Genomic DNA, 21753 nt, shown 5'->3' on the forward strand with positions numbered 1-21753 from the left:
CTTGAATTTTTTTTTCATTTATAGATGAATCTGATTCAGAAGAATCAGAAGAAGACATTTCTGAAGAGGTATTGCCAGGACCCAGTCATCAACATGAACTAAGTCCAGCCCGGAAGAGAGTTCGGACAAACAGAGCAGATACTGTTCAACAATGGACAACTGATGATCTCATTGACGTCCCAGATATTGAAGTTTTTGGAGGCATAGGAAGACCTAATCCAGATATTCTTTTAGATGATACTTGCGAAGAAATAGATTTCTTCAAGTACTTTTTTGACGACAGTGTAATAAAAAATATGAAGGAACAAACTAATTTATTTGCACGTAGAAGATTGGCCAAACTTAGAGCGGAAAACAATCTGTCTCCAAAATCGCATTTTCAAAACTCGACAACTGTCACACTCTTGGAAATAAAAATTTTTCTTGCCATACTTTTTCACATGTCAGTGAGTTCAAGGCCAAGCTTGAGAAATCATTGGACCACAAATGTGGTAATGCAATGCTCTTTTTGCCCCAACGTAATGCAGAGATAACGATTAATGCTCATCTTGTCAATGTTTCACATAAACGATAATGCTACAGCAAAAGGAAAGGATGATCCTGAGTTTGACTCCCTTCACAAAGTTAGACCTTTGTTAGATGCACTCCTTGAAAAATTTCAAAGCAGTTTCACTCCTGGAGAAGCAATCACAGTTGACGAAGGGATATGCCCTTTCAGAGGCAGAGTAGGATTTAGGGTGTACATGCCTCAAAAACCGAACAAGTATGGCATCAAAATTTTCATGGTGGCTGATAGTAAATCAGGTTACATTTGTAAATTTGAAGTATACACTGGTAGAATTGAAGGGAAAGACAACAGCGCTTCAGGGATTGATTGTCAAACGCCTACTCAAAGAGCTTACTGGTGTTGGGCATACAGTTTACCTGGATCGGTTCTTTACAAGTATACAGCTTGCCGACGACTTAGCTGAAGCTAAGACTGGCTTAGTAGGAACAATCATGAAGTCAAGAAAACAATTCCGGCTATGATGAAAGAAAAGCGGTTGCGGAAGGGGGAGACTATTCACAGTCGCAGAGGAAATACACTTGTTCAAAGATGGCATGATAAGCGAGATGTTTGGATGATAAGCACGAGACACAAGCCTACCATGGTGCCACTGACAAACAAATGAGGACAGTGTGTATAAAAACCCTAAGTAATGATGGACTACAATCATCATAAAGCTGGAGTGATTTAGTATATCAACGTATGTCATATGGTTCATTTGACCATCGATCAGTCAAGTAGTGGCGAAAGTTGACAATACATTTTATTATGATGGTTGTGGTAAACAGTTGTGTCCTGTTCCGGAAAATAAAAGGAAAAAATATCACAACCACTGACTTCATATCGAAAGTTTGCAACCATCTTGTACAAAGTGAAGAAGTAAGCACTTCAGCAGTTGGAGGAGGCAAACTTGCAAGACTAAGGCAGAGGCATTTTCCAGAACTGGTACACCGCAATGAAGGTCAGAAGAAAGCACAATGGAGGTGTCATGTGTGTTCAAGAAAAGGAAAAACACACAGTGGCACATCAACAAGAAGAGACACACAGTACCATTGTTCAGACTATGATGTTGGCTTGTCCATCACACCTTGCTTCAAAATTTACCACACTAAAGTTCGATATGACTTGTAAATAACGTTTTACACAAATAATTAGTAAGAGAATTCATTGTCTTCAGATTTAGAATTGAATTTTTCATTTTCATGGATAACTCTAATAAGTGTTTTTGTGATTTATTGCATTCAAAATATTTTTTAAACAAATATTTTTGGATTTTATATAAAAATTATATAAAAAAAAATAAAAATATATTGATTTTATTTTTATTTTAGTATGAAGAGGAAGTTTAGCTCTAGAAATTGTTATTACAGTAGAGTATCAAGAGGAAAGGACATGCAGTACCTACCAATGGTCAGAGTATGATGTTGACTTGTGCATTGGATCTTGTGAAAAATGTACAGAACACAAGTTCTACATAACTTGTAAACAATTGTGTACATATCATTCTTAGTAGAAGCTGTGCTATTATGATTATAATGAAATTTTGCGAATATATATTATTTTAATAATTTTCTTGTAATTTGTTGCCTTCAAATGAGGTTTTAAAGGAAATTTTGGATTTTACTTAATTAAAAATACAACATTCATAATAAAATATACACAGATTTTATAAACTATGTAATTTTATTTTTTTTATTTCACTGTATAGAGGAATATTAAATCTAAAAAAATGATATATGTACATAAAATATAACTAAAACAATTAAATTTAAATAACATTATTAAAAGTTACAAAAATGTTCAATTATGCTATGTCCATTGGGTCAGAACCATTAATTCAGAGCTAGCCTTCAAAGTGTTAATAAAAAATCAACATGATGATGGATGGATGATTATTGATATTGATGATGATGATGATGATGATGATGATGATGATGATGATGATGATTATTATGATGATGTGGCATGCATGGGATGAAATGCATGCATGGGATGAAATCAAATGTTTCTTAAATTTCTTTAATATGAATCCTGGGGTGGAAATAATATTTTCTAGACACCATACATATCATTTAAGTCTATACACATGTAACACTCGATAGGCTGTTTCAATATTTTTGTTAATTTTAGTTTTTAACATTTGACCAAAGTTACAGTGATGGACTTGTAACTAAACTGTTATGCATACCTATAACAGTAGTTGGGAGCCGACCACACTGTTAATACAGTTTCATTGAAATGCCATTTGTATCCTTCCATTACGAGTTGGTGAGCACGACATATCATGTCAATGTCATTGGCAGCGTTGAATTGGGCGACGACATCCGAGCCAAACAGGTAGCCAGCCCCACGAGGACTCACCCCCCAACCTTGGGTATCTGCACACATCAAGTGTCACACTTAATCCCTAAAACTGGAAAAACATATACGTAAATAAAAATAACATCACAAGCATGCTTTATTTAATTTGTAAGCCAGTGTGTGGCAATACTGCATGGAAACAAAAAACATATTCAGTTTGACTGCTGCTCAATACAAGCCCCTCACTTCCCCTGCTGACAGAGATGATCTGCTGCCAGCCATCTCAAACTGGATTGGCTCACTCATCCTTCATTTCCCACATGCAACTACTCATTAACACCACATTAACTTTTATTAACTTTACATGCGCATTTCGTTATACATCGTGCAGCACTCTAGGTTTTCTTTCTTTTAGTAAAAATGAGGTGTTGAATATTCCCGTCTTGGTAAGGCTTTCTTTTAAAAACATGAGAACAGCAAAATTATTTGCTTTTCAACATTACAATTTCTTATTTTGTTGCATCAAGCCACTTCTCACTGTCCACTTGCTAAAAGCTAAGTGCAATTCTTGGGTAATGTTTTCTTTTGGTCACAAAAGGCCCTATTTGCACTTCTATGGAATTCATTTACATGGGAAACTACTGAAATAAAGTCATATCAAACAAGTGCGGTTGTCATCATTGTACGTGCACGGACATTAAAATTGCTGAAAAAGAATGCTAATTTGAAAATACGACCACGCTACTTCAAATAACGCTGTAATTTGTTCCACTTACAGTGATAGTTAATTTCATGGCACCATTAATTTTTTAAAATTTAAAGATTTAACATTTCTATAATATATTTATTCTAAGGGGGTATTTTTATATTTTAATTGTATTTAATACTTTAGGACTGTTCAATTTGTATTTCCTCCGGGTCTCACTAATTCTACTTCTCTCTCTCTCTCTCACCATGGGTGTCAGCTTGTGCAGCTCCCGTCACACGCATGGTGAGCCCACGCCAACGTGCCTCATGTATCGTTCTGTGCCAGCCCATGCGTCTCACTTTTATCGCCTTGCGGACTGCATGGCTGCTGAGACTAGCGAGACTTACAGCGCAGACTTGCATGTCACGTCTTGCATTTTGAGATGGCAGAAAATAGATTCTTTCAACAAGATATAACAGGTGTAAATTCAAAAACATAACAAATCTAAATAAAGCCATACATATTTGGTATAGCAGTCCCACTGCAGATTTAAAATCTGGTAGTGAAGGTAGAGTGCTCTACAGCCAGTCACTTTCATAACATAACATTGATATGTTGAAAACAATACAATTTATTATGTATGACTTAGTTTACAGGATTATTGTTATTATGTATGGTTCTAACATTTATATTAGTTTGTGTTAATGTTTGTCATGTTGGTACAGGAAGAGTTTTTTTATTATTATGGTGAAGTCGGTTGTATCCTTACATAACCATGTTTTGTGTTGTCTTTCTCAGCTATTAAAAGTCTGTAATAAAAGTCTAAAATAGTTTTACATTTATTTACATATATATATGATCACAAATACCATGCCTTCTAGCTTGATACTCATACATTCAACAGAACTAACACATCTGTAAAATTTATTTATTTATTTTATTTATTTATTTACAACTGTCACATGCACACCAACACTCCTTGAAGAGATTGCAAGGGTGTGCACGAAACATACAAGGAAAAAAGTTAAATTTAAATACATTACAAGAGGGAGACAACAAACAATGGACACTGACACAAGTAGCCATTCATTAAATCAAAATTATAAAGAGTCATAAAATCAAAACTAAAAAATTTGATAGAGATAAACAAGATTTATAGATTTTATAGAGTAGAGAATTGAAACACTACCAATGCGGTGGTGGTAGAACGAAACAGTACATACTCTCTGGACACCCCTCGTAAACATTTAAACATGTGTTACAGTACATTTATGGTTTAGAAAAAGTGAACGTTTACTACTTGCATCATTCAGATCTTTGGCAGAATAATTTGGTATTTGACACTCAACACAAATATATTCATAAATAAACACCCTTGCTTTCACTCGACTAACAACACAGACAGACATATAACGAATAAATTATACAACTAACTACAAAAATAACATCTTAAAAAATCCTGATGGTCACTGAGTTACCACCTGTACCTTCAGGGTCGGACCACAGCAGATCACACATCGGCCCGTCGTGGGGAACTTCTTGTTTCCTGTCAATTGTGCGGATCTGATCCAACGTCTGTATCGATGGTGACAAACCTCCGTGGACGCAGAAAATCTGAAAGAATACCTCAAGAGAACTAACCAAAATCAAAGCAGACAACAAATCAATAGTAGCAATACAAGGTGGTTGTTCATGAAACATCAGAAGCTTTCAGTGATCACTCTACATAATGCACGCATGCCAAACGATAAATAAATCATCTAAAATAATGGCAACACCAAAAACCAAAAGAATATTATGGTGGCAGATGGTCAATCACAGTTACAAACTGAATTCTGATGCTAAAGCAGATGTGGAAAGTAAACTATCGAAGTAATTATTGTGTCACTGCTCCTTTATAGAGCATTTTTCCCAACAGATCTACATATAGACCACCTGACTTGCATCTCCTTTCCCTACCACAGTCATCAATAGTTGCTCAGTTACTCATTTTCTCTACTTTTGCCTTAGTCCGCTTGTAGAATACCAGAAGTGCACCTTCTTCCCCTCCACACTCGTGTCATGGTTACCCCTTTTCTTGTTTTCTCCCTTTTTCGCTTGTAGACCTCTTGCCGAGTGCCCCTCATTTCCCTCCACACTTGTGACATTGCTACCCCTTCCCTTTTCCTTCCCTCTCCTTCTCCTTTCTGCCTTAGTGCACTAGTAAACCACATGCAGATCACTTTACTTCCCCACCACACTCATGACATATTTACCCTTCCCACTCCTTTTCACTTCTTGGTTAGTGCGCTAGTAAACCACCTGCCAAGCACCTCCCTTCCCCTACATACTCGTGACATGGTTATCCCTTCCCTTTTTCATTCCCTTCCTTCTTCCTTAGTTTACTTGAGACCTACTGCAGAGCAATTTCCTTCCCTTCCACACTCAAGACATGGTTACCCCTTAATGTTTCATTTCTGCCCCTCCACACTCGTGACCATTTTCCTTCCTCCTCCTTCTCCCTTCTGCCTTAGTGTTGGTCGACTACCTGCCTAACACCTTATTTACCCTCCACATTCGTGATGTGGTTACCCCCTTCCCTTTTTTCCTTCCTTTCCTTCTCCCTTCTACCTTAGTTCGCTTGTAGACCTTCTGCTGAGCACCTCCCTTCCCCTCTACACAAAATACATGGTTACCCTTTCTCTTTTCCATCCTTCTTTTGTCTTTATTGCTTGTAGACCACTGCTAGTGTGATGTGTGTTGTTGTCAAGGCTAGCTACCTCGTAGGCTGCTGTGTTATGATTCGCTCGGCCATTAGTCAAAACCGAGGACTGCTGACTTCAGGTGATAGCTTTGCATTAGTTTTTTTTTTAGATTCAGTGTTTTAGTGATATTCTCTCTCGTCACTTAACCCACTATGGGTATTCGGTCTTTGGTCAGGATGAGTGACCAGTGTTTTGTAGGGATAAATTTAAAATTCCCTTTCGACCCACTTCTTGTAATTTTGAGTTTTTGATACTTTGTTTGCTTTTCAATGTCATTGGTTCATTGTTTTCGTTGTGGTAATACAGCCATTTTGCATATGGCCTTGACGTTCACAAGTTATTTTCACAGTATGTTTAATTTATAGGGTACTACCGGGTCCTTTTTTGAGAGTTACTATATTATGAGTTTGTATATTAACATTCTTCTTATATATACTTACTCAATTATGTATTTTAATCATCTTTTTTTAATGTAAGAACCATGTTGTTTCAACAGAAACATGAGTAAATCTGTGACAGGAAACTTATACGTAATATTAATCCCATACCTACCAACTTCCAAAGCTTTACATCAATAAGATTTTTAAATGCTTCATAAAGTGCATAAATTGGTTGTGAGCTTTCATTTCAATTTTGCATTCATAAAATGTCACAATAATAAATGTGTTGAGAGGATTTAGTACACAAGTATATGGAATCACACACATGTACATAAACCTAGTTGTACTTTACCAACACAATAATTTAAGTAGTGAGCAAATACAGCCTGCCACACTATATTGTATTTGTTCTCTATAATAATGGGGGGAAAATTAGAGAAAATACATAATTTTCCAAACCTTTTTGTGTAACTAAAGTACCTGCTAACTTTTAATTTTTTGTTAACCTTAGGTTGGGTTTATAAACTAGGCTAGAGCACAATGATGTAGCATGCAACAAACGCAAGAAAACTATGATAGTTCATAAAACACGCAAGTCGCAAGACCTCACCAAATCTTCAACTTGAAACTGTAAAACTATACAGAAAAATGTCTTCATCGAGCTTTTATCATAAATAATGCTGTTCACAAAACATGTGAAATTTTTAAAATTTTTATTTATAAGTGTAATGTATCTGACAAAAATTAAATTGGATGCATTTTGAAAAGTTTTCGTAACACTTCACTTTAATGACAGAGAGTGAAATTGCAAGCTCAAACACAAGAAGTTGAAAAATGGTCGATGTTTAGGTTGAAATTTTGCGTCTTGCATACATTATAAACTGGTATTTGAAAATGTTGTTATTCAACTTATTGAGCATTGTGTTTCTTGCATTCTTAAGCTACTTGCATAGTTTATAAAACCGGCCTAATAATAACTTGCATGTTGCATGCATATGATATTAGTGTAAAGCCATTTATACAAGATGAAAAGTATTTTCATATCAACAATAGACGATGTCAACCCCATGTGTTCCATCTTTATCACATTTTCACATCAAAAAGAAATTTTTTGTACAAAACAGTTTACATGTGTTGTAAGAACGTCCAAACAGATAATTATTAATTCACGTAATGAAAATGTTAACTCATCACAGGATTGTACATGTTAGGCTAGATATTGTTACATTAACAGTCACAAATATTACTCTTTCACTTCACCCCGTTTTGGCAACGTTCTCATATAAATTTATGAAAAACCCATATATTTTTGATATTGAATGAATCATAAAAACAAATAACAAGGCATCCATGATCCACCCCACCAAAACAGCTATAAAATCTAGTATCTAAGCCATAAATACGAAACTTAACAACACCTCAGTTAGTATTTATGGCAATGTATTCTATACTACTCTTATTAACAAAATTAAATAGATCCAGTGTAATAATGCAATTTTGTACAAAGCATGGTACATTTTCTTTAGTACCATAAAACAAACCATTATTATTATTAATTGCATAAATACTGATGCATACCATGTCTGGCACAACAAATTATGGTACATGTCACTAGATAAAACACGGCTAAACAGGAAAAAACTGAGAAAGAAAGATAGAACGTTAAGTGTATGAATTTTCATAAAAACATAATACACACAATTTTCCGTAAAAATTATGGCTTTACCATACAAGTTGGCAGGTCTTTTAACCCCTCGCTCTAATTTTTTTCATGTCCCTCACATACGTGTGTGTGTGTGCGTGTGTGCGTGTGTGTGTGTGTGTGTGTGTGTGTGTGTGTGTGTCTCTCTCTCTCCTATGAAACAACACAGTTAGGAAAGATTTTAACAGGCTCACTGATGCCAGCTTAAGGAACTTGCTAATTATGGTGTGCAATGCTGTCCTCTGCTTGTTTTGTTTTGCGCCGTTCACTTAGTCATGGACCTGTCTGCTAGTTGATAAATTAAAGTGTTTAGTACGCAATATTATATTATTTTGTAAAAAAATACACTTCGTCAAGTAGTGTTTTGCTGAATCACAATCTAAGTATTTCATCTTTATGTTAAATGTCACTTAAGTAAATTCTCCAGGGATTTAATTTTGATAGTAATAACTCTACCCATTTAAAATTATAAGTTTAATTAACAAACAACATCTTATTTTCCTGTAAACTGTAAAAAAAAAAGGTGTATTGTGCATATGTATACTTTAGGCTATTGAGACACAGTGCAGTAGTCGGTATTTAGCTAAACAACGACATTATTAACTCATATCCGCATTGTTGCACATAATTTAAGCCAGAACACGTCTGTGTAGTAAAATATTAAATTTCATTGTCACACTTTTTTGTAAAAATTACTCTTTCTTGTTTCACAAAATTGGAAGATTATTTCTTTTTAAAACAGTAAGAACATGGCACACTGGGCACCTATATTGGGCCTAGTCGATGAGTGGTTTTAAAGTAATCATAACTCACTCAATGGCCATAACAGCATAGTTAACAATCATTTTAACCTGAAAATGTGAACTTAATAAATAAAACATAGTGTCATTAAAAGAGAATCAATTTTTTTTCAAAAGAGACTTGTAAAAGTAACTTCTGCACAACCTAAAAAACATAAAATGAGTAATCTTAATGCAATTTTCTAGTTCATAGGTCCATGTGTTTTAAATTTTTTGTCCTAGCTCTACTTACAAAAAAATTAATTCACAAAATGTGCTTTGTAAATCTATTGTTTACAGTACAGGCTTTATGATGTCAAGTAACCGAAACATTTCATTAATTTTATTTGTTTATATTTACAGTTTTCAATATTGCAACTGAAGGGCCAGAGGATGTCAGTTGACGAGCAAGAGCACAGGGAGGATGACAATCTCAAGCTTATCTTGCATGTCATGTAAAGTGTGTGCAGCAAAATCTACAGTTCATGCAGTTAATACTGACACTTCAAATACCTTGCCATCAATAACTGCTGACAAGCTGAGGTAGTCAAAGATTTCTGTACAGTAGCGCCATACCGTAATGCTTCCGTACTTCCGAAGACATTCATCATAAAATCCATAAACCTGCGTGATTTGTCGTGACTCGTGGTTGCCTCGAATTAATGTAATACGATCTGGATAACGAACCTGGCAAGAAAGACAGAATAAACAAAGAGAAATAACACTGTAAATAAGTATTTAGATGTAAAACACTAGTGTTATTGAAAAATTCAACTAAATCTACAACAAATGTATGTGTACATATAAAATACAAACCAGTCATGCTGAAAATAAATATGTACAATTAAGAAGAAAATTAAAACAGTGACACTTTAGCAACACAATCTCACAGAAATCATTTAAGTTGAATGGGGAGCAGCATAAATGACCAACCAATCACTACCTTGCACAAATAAAATAAAATAAAATTTGAAACCCAAACATTTACAAACATAAGAACTTTACCCATAAAAATTAAACTAGCCACACACATCTCAACCAAAATGCAGTTAAACCCAGAGTACATAGCAAAAGGTAAAAAAAAAAACAGAACGCCTGTGCCGAGCATGACCTGGAACGGAAATTACAGCATGTATCATGATTTATTGTGACTGCTATTACAGCATGTATCATGATTTATTGTGACTGCTATGTGTCACAGCTATGTGCAATGTCTCACAACCAAAAAGAGAAACAATTACAGCATCCTTATGGAGAAATAGGGCTGTGCAGAACGTCACAGTTGTATCAATATGAGCCAATTTGTCCACCCAGCAGCAGTGAATTAAGTCAACTGTAGTCAATACAAAACTGTGATGTTGCATGTCACTACACCAGAACAGCTACAAGATGTGCACATGAGATCAATGGCGTACACAAAGGGGGGATATACCACGCCCCCAAAATCCTAAAAAAATCTATCATTCCCACAAACAAAAGGGAAGAATTTGAAAGCAAACAGCAGACAAGGTGGTTCTATCCCATCCCCCTCAAAAAATGAAATTCTGCGTATGCTCCTGCACGAGAAGTGTTGTTCCAAGCTACCTTCGAGAGAAACAACTGCTGCAGAGGCATTCCTTATGAATACATAATGAAGTAAGAAACACTTATTGAGAGACGTAGATGTAAATAGCATTTTGAAATGTATTTTTATCATTTTGCTATTGAAAAGTAGCAATTTGGAAAAGTTTATGTCATAAAAAAAATTGTTTTTGTACATTTGACCATGTCTTTTTGTAACTCTGACACCAAAGACTCAACACTGTATGTGCTGATTGGTGACACAGGCAATGTGGCATGTTGTGCTTTTCCCTAATTAGTGCAGTGCTGAACATGTCATTACACAGTTCAAAACAATCTCTCTGTATTATGAAATAGCAGGCTAATGACAATTCTGAAAAAAGAAATTAGAAAATTGGAAAGTCATTGCAAAGTGGTTTATGTTTTTTTAAAATGCTAAGGAACAAAACCTACCATTCTAAAAATGAAAATAATTAAAGGCTTTAACCAAGAATATTTGCAGGCCTGTGTTTAGGTTTAAATTAATTACATACAGTTAACACAATATGATCATTGACTTCAAAATTATACCCAAGACAATTATAATTAAAGCTAAAGCCTCTAATTATAGCTGTTATGTTCATTACAGTACCTTTAAAGCCAGAAGAAGCAAGAATGTTTCCACACTATAGAAGCCACGGTCAACAAAATCTCCCATGAACAAATAATTAGTTTCTGGCACATCACCACCAACCTTGAATAGCTCTTTCAAATCATAAAATTGTCCATGGATATCGCCACAAACCTGGAAAAAAAAAGAGAAATGTCTATTACACTTAAGTACATAAATTGAGGAGTACACTAAAACGGGGTTATTTTTAGCCTTTCTTATCACTATTTAACACACTTAAGACTCAGAATGGATTTTATGTGTTACCTACTACATTAAGGGGGTGCCTCCCATTTTAGGCCAAGATTTGATATTTACAGTAATTACAGATAAACTTGTAGATATTTTGCATAATTAGCTGCCAAAGTTACATTTTTAACATTTTTGGGTTGTACAAATAAGGAGAATTAAATTGATTGCAGAACTGAAACTTTTTAGGTTTAACTGAGATGCCACTGGCTACTTCAAGAAATGTTTTGAATTTCTTTCAGAAAATATTAATTAATTTTACCTGGCATTTCAAAATTCTCCTTATTTGTACAACCCAAACACATTAAAAATATAACTGTGGCAGCTAATTATGCAACAAGTATGCGCTGTATACAGTTTTCATTTCGTGAAAGTTAAACAATTGAAAAAGTCTAAAAGTTGATCTGTGATTAATATAAATATCAAATCATGACCTGAAATGGGATGCACCCCCTTAAAAAACTTCAGAACTTGTGATGAATTATCAACAAAACTAAATATATGGTGAATGCTTAACTTCTGTACACTAAGCTAATGAACACAACAGCCAGCAGTCAATGTTCTCTTGTTGACCACTTGGATAGAACATAGTTCAGTTCACTCTGTGCTGCGCTGTAACATGTTTACAGGTTTGGATTATGAATTGAACACCCAAGACTGGTAATTAAACACCGCCAGTTGTATTCACTGCATCACACTGCCTTGAATTTGGCATTATTACCCCCTCTCTGATCCCAGAAATGCCATCCCCCACTCCTAGTTCTGGCCTGGATTGGAAAATTACCCCGAAGCAGGTGTCTTGCTTACATTGTGTCTGCTTATGTCAACTACCTTGTGCTGTCCTTGGTGTGGTGGCCTTGCTACTTTGCATATCTTGTTTAGCTGATTTTCAAAAGAAAATATTTGTTATTTTTTGTTTGCCCTAATTTCTAAACACACCTTGTTAGTTGAAATGTTCCAAATAATCCGTAAAATAATCATGAATTTTAAAGCTACTTTTATGTATTAACCATTGTATATATGTAATAATATTTATATTTAAAAGTTTTTTTTCTTTTTAAAATAAGCTTTGTGTAATTTGGTTTGAGTTGTGATTGAGCTGCGAGCTGCATGCTGCTGGAAGCTCTAGGCTGTGTTGCACGTAATCGTTGTTTGGAGCGCTGATGGCAAGGAACGAATGTCGATTGGTATCGCTAGGGACTCATTTATCAACGAGCAATGAGAGGTTAGCTGTCGTGACTGTGTGGTAATTGTCGAGTACCTTGCACAGCACATTAAGAATGGGCCCTGTGATGCATGACACTGTGTCTACGAGGCATGCAACCGACAAGCCAAGTAACTAGAGCTGCTCAATACCATAATTTAAGTGAACTGTCTTTCAATACATAATAATTATAATCTATGCTTTCCAATTTTTTGATGAACTACATGCAAGATTTACAGAAATCCGCCTTGCACTTGAATTGCAGTAAAATTATCCCCAAGCCAAAAATGTATGTTCCAATTTTCTGGATTATGAGCAGTGCGTAAAATTGAGAAAATATGGCATAGTTACATGTATCAGTACAATCCAGTACAACTGCAACAGTGTTAACTGTTTTACATTTTGTGAGATTCCTTTAGGAACTTAAAACGATACCAGAATTTAATCCCTTTAGGATTTTATATGTTTGAGACTGTGTTGAATTTTTTGGGCTGCCGGGTGCACTTGACTACTTGACTAATTCCTGGGGTACTCGTGGGACATTGGCAACTGCAAAACCTCTCCATCTGGTCCTGTTTTTAGTCAACCTCTTCATCTCTCTCCAGGTCTTACTTTCTATTGCTTCCATTTGTATAGATCTTCACTCCGTTCATTTTGATCTCCTTTTCCTCCTTTTACCCTGTGGGTTTCAACCCAATGCCTCTCTCTCAATGGCTCCATTTCCCTTCCTTAGTGTATGCCCGATCCATTTACATTTCAGCCACTTTATCTGTATAGCCATTTTGGTCTCTCTCATCCTTCTCCATAGCTCATGGTTGGAGATTACTTCCAGCTAATCGATGTTGAGAATCTTTTGTAGACAGCGGTTAACAAAGGTCTGCAACTTGGAGGTAATTAATTTAGTCACTTTCCAAGTCTCAGACCCATATAACAGAACAGACTTGAAATTACTTCGGAAGCTGTGGAGTTTGGTTCTGATACAGATTATGTTGATTTTCCACATTGGATAGTCGGACAAAAACACCATTTGATTCGTAAACATCTTAGCTCTCAGTATAGGCATTTGATGGGCATAATTTCATGAAAATAGAATGGAAGTCGATGAACGGAGTGTGACAAAAATATTATGGACCCACGTGTACACACATAAACCCATAAAAAGTTACTTCGTAAATGTTAGGGTACATAACAAATGTGTTGGTTTGCCAAGTGAAACTTTATGATAGTGAAACTACCATGGAATATATTTTATAAACTAAATAAGTAGAAGTAAAAAGTAATCCTAAGTTTTAAATACTGGCATTAGATTGTTGATAATACATATTCTCCTTCCCAAATCCCAATAGTTTTGATAGTGCAGTGGTAGAATGCGTGGTTGACAAACTCTAGGGGTAATTTTTGATGTGGTTCAAACCTCATCACTGGATAAACTTTTTGAAGTTATACTTCTTTAGGCACATTTTGAAAAATTGGTGAGAGTAAATCTTACGATGCATGCGAACCATGCAACAAAATTTTTACAGGATGAAAAAAATCCACATACAAATAAAATTACATATGTGCTTTTAAATCTTATACTTTAGTGATTTATATTTCAAGTCTATATAATTAAAAAACATAAATTTATTCTGAATATTAGTGATATAAATTCTGTTTATAAACTTTTTCCAGCATATTTATGTTAGTGAGGATGTGTTACCATATGTATAGTTTATTTGCATTATAATTTCTTGCATTATTTCATAAATAATTAAAATTAATAAATGAAAATAAAAATTCAGCATTTTTATTGATTTTTATTATTAATTAAATTTTATTTAGATTATTTTACTAAATTAAATAATAAATTTTATACACATATTTACATTAATATTTAGTACTGAGTATTTATTTTAATTATGTATTTATTTGATTCAATTTATACTTTACCCATCATATTTATAATATCACTTCAGTCCTTTTATTATTTTATTTGTATGAATTATTTACAAGCAAAATTAGTATTTTACCAGCCAAGTAAGTATGTATAACTTCTAACGTGCATACAATAAGTACACGCACCAATTTTCCATAATTTTTTAATAACAGATTACTCCATTTACAAATTATGCTTTTAGCAAATATAAATTAACACATTTAATTCATCTTATTGCTATAGTATTATTAAATACATAGCTCAGTGCATTGGATTATTTAATACTAGTTAGGCCTATATAGTTTATTTTTACTTAAAATAAATTAAAATTAACTACTTTTATGAGGAAAGGAATGCCCATGAATTCACGTAGGTACGAAAAAATAAAAACTTTATAATAGTACAACTTTCACTTAATGTTATACTTTAAAGTCATCTAACACGTGCAGAAAATGAATTTTAACCGGATGGGCAGTATTTCAGTAAAATTCATTCTTAAAAAACAGGTCCAAAGCTGGAATATAATGTTTTTTCAAGTCTTTTTCACTTTTATCAAAGCCATTTCATTATACAGTTTATATAGTTTAGCTCTGTAAATCGAATGATTCAATAGCTGTTGTAAGTAGTTGCTCCGGCACCAAATTCTAGCGGTGGATGCGGAACTACGTATGAATTGTGTCCAGAGATTTAGTTGAAAACACCATTTATGTACTTGTTTTTATTACGCTCGGCATTATTTCAAAGATTTCTACGTAAAATTCTGTGTCCAAGTTTTGTACTATAAGTTTATTTGCAACATGAGAACATATGGAATTTCTCGTTACCGAGGTTAGATGTTTACACATCACTGGTGAAAACTGAAAGACTCACATTTTTTTTTAATGCATTGCGAGACATCCTTAGCAAGGGAAGCCATCCACATCTTCTAAAGATTTGATAGTTAGTCCCACATTTTTCACCTTCTTCTACCAAGTCTTCAAGCTTTGCATGCATTTCACCATGTGCCTCAGACAGGAAACACAAATGCTCAGCAAATTTCAAAATCTTCCAGTCTATCAGCTAGTCCCCATTTGATACTATGTTTTACATTTTTTGTCATATTCCTTATTGCCATATCAATTACAACCAGGAACATGGTTGGTGACAGAATACAACCTTGATGCACTCCTGAACATACAGATATCTGGCTCAGATACAGGGCCCTTATGAATGACTCTGATGTTTAATCTGGGTAAATTTCTTAATGAAATTAATAATTTGTGACAGCACTCCATACAGCTTCACTTCCTTCCACAGGTTTCTCTATTGATCAAGTCAAAAGCTTTCTCTAAAGCAACGAACACTACATAGAATCGAAATTCGACACATTGCTCCAGAACGATCCTCAAAGTGTTTATTTAGTCAACACATGAGCCATTCGGACGAATACAACCTTGATGTACTCCTGAACATACAGATATCTGGCTCAGATACAGGGCCTTTATGAATGACTCTGATGTTTAATCTGGGTACGTTTCTTAATAAAATTAATAATTTGTGACAGCACTCCATACAGCTTCACTTCCTTCCACAGGTTTCTCTATTGATCAAGTCAAAAGCTTTCTCTAAAGCAACGAACACTACATAGAATCGAGATTCGACACATTGCTCCAGAACGATCCTCAAAGTGTTAATTTAGTCAACGCATGAGAGATTCGGACGAAAGCCTGCCTGTTCCCGTCAGAGCCTCAAATTGACAACCTCTTTAATTCTGTTCAGCAGAACCCTGGAAAAGACTTTGATTGGTATTGAGAGAAATGTAATTTCCCTCTCATTACAGTTTTACATATCTACCTTCTTTGGCAACTTCACCAGCAATCTGTTGCTATTTCTCCATTCACCCAGACCTTCTCGAATAGTGGCTGCAAAATATTGGCAGTGGTTACCATATCAACCTACATAACTTCTGATGGAATTTTGTGAACTGCTTTCTTACCAATAGGGAAATCTCTCAATAACCACTTAAATTCCTCCACCATTGGATTACAGGTTTTAATCCTTGGGTCAGGCTGAATATCTTCTTCTTCCTCCACATTCATTTGGCCCTCTAGGGAACAGTTTATAACTGCAGAAAAATGTTCCTGCCATCACTTCAGTTGATCCCCAGGGTTTGTTGGGAGGATAACATATTTGCCTCTAACTGGATGGTTTCTCTGCATATGCATCCTTGCTAGAACTCTAGCAATGGTATAGAGTTCTCTGAGATTTCCTCTGCCTGTTGCGATAAGTCATCTACCCAGTTTCTTGGATCCTTCCTTGAACTCCTCTTAACTTCCTTGTCTTCCGCAGCACATTTTGATTGCAATTCTGTCTTCTGTGCCCGAGTCTTACATGTGTTCGTTGCTTCCTTTATCTCTTTCCTTTCTCTGATAATTTACTATGTTTGTTCAGTCATCCAGTCTTTTTTCTTCCTATCCTGAAAAACCCCGATATTTTCACTTACTTTGGTAAAGACAGATCTAATCTTCACCCATTTTCTCTCAATACTTTTCATCCCCCTCCTCAGTGAGTGCTTGAAATTGATTCTTTATTTCTATCCCTCACATTTCTGTCATCCTTTAGCTTTCCAACATCATACCGCTTCCTTGTCTGCTCCATTCTACTCCGTGCCTGGATCTTCATTCTAAAAACAAGATGATCAGCACTACCAATGCCAGCGCCTCTCTTATTTCTGACATACAACAATGATTGCCTCTACCTTCATCTAATCACCACATGATCTACCTGATTCTCTGTCCTATGATCCGGTGATACCCAGGTCACTTTACGGCAATATTTATACGAAAACACAGTACCACCAATCACCAAATAATGGCTGGCACACAAGTCCACAAACAGCTATACCTTCTCATTCAGTTCTCCTAAGCCAAGCTTTCCCATCATATGCTTAAACCCTTCATTGCCTGGCCCACTTTTTCATTCAAATCTCCTCCAAATATTATGATATCCTTCTTCTTCTGATTCTTGATCGTGCTATTACGATGCACATAAAACACCACTTGTCTTTTTCCTTTGCTGCCTTAGTGGGTGCATAGCACACTATCATCACGATGTTTCTAATATTGGTCTTGAAATGTGCACACTTATCCTCTCTTACACTAGATATCACTCCATAAGGCTCCTATCCATCAATATACCCACACCTTCACAACTTGCTTTATCTCCCTCAATTTTCCCAGAGTACATAAATGTAGCTCAATCATGAGTGACCATTTCCCCTAACTCGTTCTATCTCACTTCTCTCAATCCTACGATATTCAGTCAAATGCTACTGCCTTCCATAGTCTTCCATTATCCCACAGAAATCTCACATTTTATAACCCAATTTTCGTTATTGTGTGTTTCGGATGGAATATAGTCTCTAATTTTACTCACGAGTACAAATTTTTGCTTGACTCACCTGCTTGGCTAATGGGAAGGCTACATGAATGTTGTGCATAATTTTGGACTTATCTAGCTGAAAGAACACTATAAATTATTGAAGTACTTTTGTAGACATTAATGTGGTTAGAAGTACTTTCTTCATTAAGTTCTGAATGGACTTATTTATGCAGAAGATACCCGGTGGAGTGCAATTAGTAGTAACATCACAAGGCACTCCCTATTTTAATTTGTAAGTGAAAGATATTTGAAAATTTGTCATAATTTCTTTGAAGTTATTTATTTGTAACAACTTATGATTGCTAAAATGGTATGCTGTCATTCAAGCATTTAAATTACATTTTTCCTTTTTTAAACACTATAGCATTAACTTTGAAAACTACTGGTTAACTAAGATTTATTGTTTATTTAAATTTAGTATCTATCTGTATTAATTTTTGCCCAATAGGTACTTGCGTTAACATTATGGGCCTTTTTGCCCTCTGAGCATAAATATTGTAATGCAAATATTTATATTGTAAAGGTTGTGATGTTGCAGAACCCCTTCCCTGATCAATTTTTCAGAGGAATTTGTTGGTGCAATATTTTTCAGTAATGTAGTTATTACATATGGTTAAAATATAGTTCAACGTCATGATGCCCTGAATTAATAGTATTTATTTATTTATTTGGTAGATGTTTTATATTGATTTTAGGAGTATTTGAGTAGGTTAGTTTAGCTAGTCATTTTGATACTTAATATGTTTTCACTTCACTAATTTAAGTGTGCACAAAGTGGTTTTCCTATGAATATTGTGTTAGTATGGTGATTTTTAAATTTAGTATCAGTTGGTTACGTAACATCCAACAGTTTTTTTTCAGTTAAAGAAAAAAAGAAAGGCAGGGGACACTGTGCAACCGAAATGACAGACAATATTGTCAGCATGAGTTTGAGAGAGACAGAAATGTTTGCTAGAACCATGTAAAAGGCTTCAAGCTGGAGAATCTGTGGTGGTGGTCATTGTCGCACCAGTAAATGCTTTTCGAATTTTAACATACATAACTGAAATGTTTGTTAACCATATCCTTCTTAATTATCAAAAATGACAATCAATAGGTAGGTGCAAAAGTATAATTTTACGATCATATGGAGGCCTACATTTTACAAACACACACAGACACAGGCACACACACACACACACACACACACACACACAATGTATGCATTACACAATGCCACAAATGAGAAAAATATTATTAATTTATCCCATAGTTAATCCACATCTTTTTCTCATTAGTGCACATTAAACAAACAAAGCTCATACAATAAATTTTTCCCCACCTTTCGAATAATAAATAATTTTCAATAAAAATTATGCATCATGTCTGAAATTATTTTTACACTTGAAATTAATTCAAATATCTTACCACCAGGAGAGTTAAATAACAAATTTTCCAACACGATGCCACAGTTGCACAGTCTGGCCTACTCTATTGTCTTTAGAGCAATCTATCTCCCTCCTGCCTCCACCCACTGCTGCCCTCCTTCCCCTCCTTTAAGCTCTCTCCCCAACTTCCCCCTTCACTGCTTAGATGGTTGGATGAAGCGAAGCCAGCTCTCGGTTCCCTTGCACTGGATAACCACGGCCGAATCATACCAAGGGACTCGTTTATATTTTCCCCTAAATTTCAATAATCCATTTTGCATATTGAGGTTCTAAAAGATGTTTGCTGAAATTAGTTACACCTATCCCTCACTTAGCATGACTAATTTGTTCCTAAAAATGCTAGTGTTATTCGAAATCGCGTATTCTGAAGCATTAGTTTCCATAAATAGCAAGGCTAATTTATTTCATGTGTTCCAAAATTGTGTAGGATAATCTACTTTACGTAATATAAATGCGTTGAATAACACTTAACTATAAATATGTCACACAATTTATCTTTATATGCCTCCCATCGCACTTTGTGTGACAAATACATACGACACCGCGTAACAAGAGATACGTGGTTATGTACTTTAATGTCAGTCGACTGGCTGACTTGCCCGCCCGGGCGTGACCTTCAACTCACATCGCGTACCTTTCTAAACCATCCTTTACTGACAGTGAAACCGATGTTACTGTCCGGGTACTTCATTTTAATTTTTCAAAAATTAAAGTGCTTATTCGCGTATCACCACCTGGTTCACACCAATCATGTCAAGTCAATGGTTATTTTTTCATTGCAACATTCATTTAACAACCATTTCCATGTGAATTATCTGTTCATTTCTGTTCCGGTATCTAATGTCAAATATATTCCTGCTAGTACAACCAACAGCATCAGACTTATATAAACTTTTGGTAAGAGTCCTTATTTTGTACGATTGTGCGCACAGTTGACTTGCTTAGCACGTACAGTTACCGGCATCTGAATGGGCAGACGTTGCTTTTGTTTGAGTGAATTCCCTGCCACTGGCTAGACTGAGTTCACGGGCCAGTCTGTGGCGAGGCGATAATGGTACAGCACGGCGGCATACGCGCGGACATAAAAACATTTGGTCCTTTACACTCCATAGCCGCAATTTAACTTGCCATAGCTGATGTTTGTTCAACAGCCGATAGCATAGACAGACCTGCGCGCGCATCTCTTTCCCCCATGTTTGGCTAACTGACAATAGTTAGAAACAGTTAATTAAGAGCCATTTTTGTAAATGGAAAATTTTTTTTGCCATTTTCCATTTGTAAGAAAAAACTTGAGATTGAGACTAGTAGGTATTATATGTGTGTTTCAAAAGACAAGCCAGTAAATAAGAACAGACTTTCAGAATAAAATTTGGTCTCCCATCAGGACTGGCTGTTTTTGAAGATTTTAAGGCTTTAATACCCCATAGTAAAACTTTCAGTGATAATAGGAGAACTAATTATATTAAGCATATATCATTAAAAGAAACTTGATTAGTAAAACTAGAAGGTTCATATACATTTTAAAAATAATCCACAAAAACATTTGGTAATTCCATAGGGTCATGCAAGTTGCACCATTGGTTTAAAGTGGGATTTGTTCATATAATCTGTCATTAACTTTACATAATGCCAAAATTTTTTTGTACTGTACTTAATATTACTGTTGATTGTTCGGGTCCACTGAATTTTGTCATTATTTATTAAGTACATGTTTACGAAAATGAGAAAAATATGTATACAGTAGAACCCTGTTATAATGTTCCTGCATAAAATGTTTTCCTGCTTATAATGTCATATTTTTAAAGTCCCAATATTTCCCCCATAAGGACAATGTATTTATTTCCTGCATATAACGTTCATAAATAGTGTAATTTCCTGCTTATAATGTTTGCTTTCTAACATTCAATAAATGGGGAAAAAATGTTTTAAAACCAAATTATTCCAACACTTACGATAAAAAGTTTCCTTTATGTATGTTTATGTTTACACTCACTGCCATACAATACAAGAAGTTTGTTAAAATACAATTTTATGCAATATACTGAAGGTACACAATGTTCATAGTTACATGTCAGTTGGCACCCTTCCTTGCCATTCCAGTGGGTATTCAGATGCATGTACATAGTCCTACGATATTTAAGTTGCCAACCATTGAGCGAGGGCATAATTAAAAGTGTTTTCTATTGCT

At 35.0% G+C, this 21753-nt stretch overlaps 1 protein-coding gene across 4 annotated transcripts in view; it reads right to left on the reverse strand.

The window, feature by feature from the left end:
• The window catches only part of LOC134529610 (serine/threonine-protein phosphatase 4 catalytic subunit), a 58749-nt gene that overhangs the window by 14375 nt on the left and 22621 nt on the right, over positions 1–21753 (reverse strand). The window contains exons 3-6 of one of the 4 annotated variants that reach the window (XM_063363893.1): positions 11333–11485; positions 9655–9828; positions 5024–5150; positions 2736–2925 (exon numbers count right to left, since the gene is read on the reverse strand). In XM_063363893.1, coding sequence (XP_063219963.1) covers positions 2736–2925; positions 5024–5150; positions 9655–9828; positions 11333–11485 — 644 coding nt within the window. Of the gene's footprint in view, positions 1–2735; positions 2926–5017; positions 5151–9654; positions 9829–11332; positions 11486–21753 lie in introns of all 4 variants that reach the window. The other 3 variants (XM_063363895.1, XM_063363894.1, XM_063363892.1) reach the window with 3 other exon arrangements.

This window comes from Bacillus rossius, chromosome 2 (genome assembly GCF_032445375.1).
Source record: "Bacillus rossius redtenbacheri isolate Brsri chromosome 2, Brsri_v3, whole genome shotgun sequence".
NCBI classification, from domain to species: Eukaryota; Metazoa; Arthropoda; class Insecta; order Phasmatodea; family Bacillidae; genus Bacillus; species Bacillus rossius.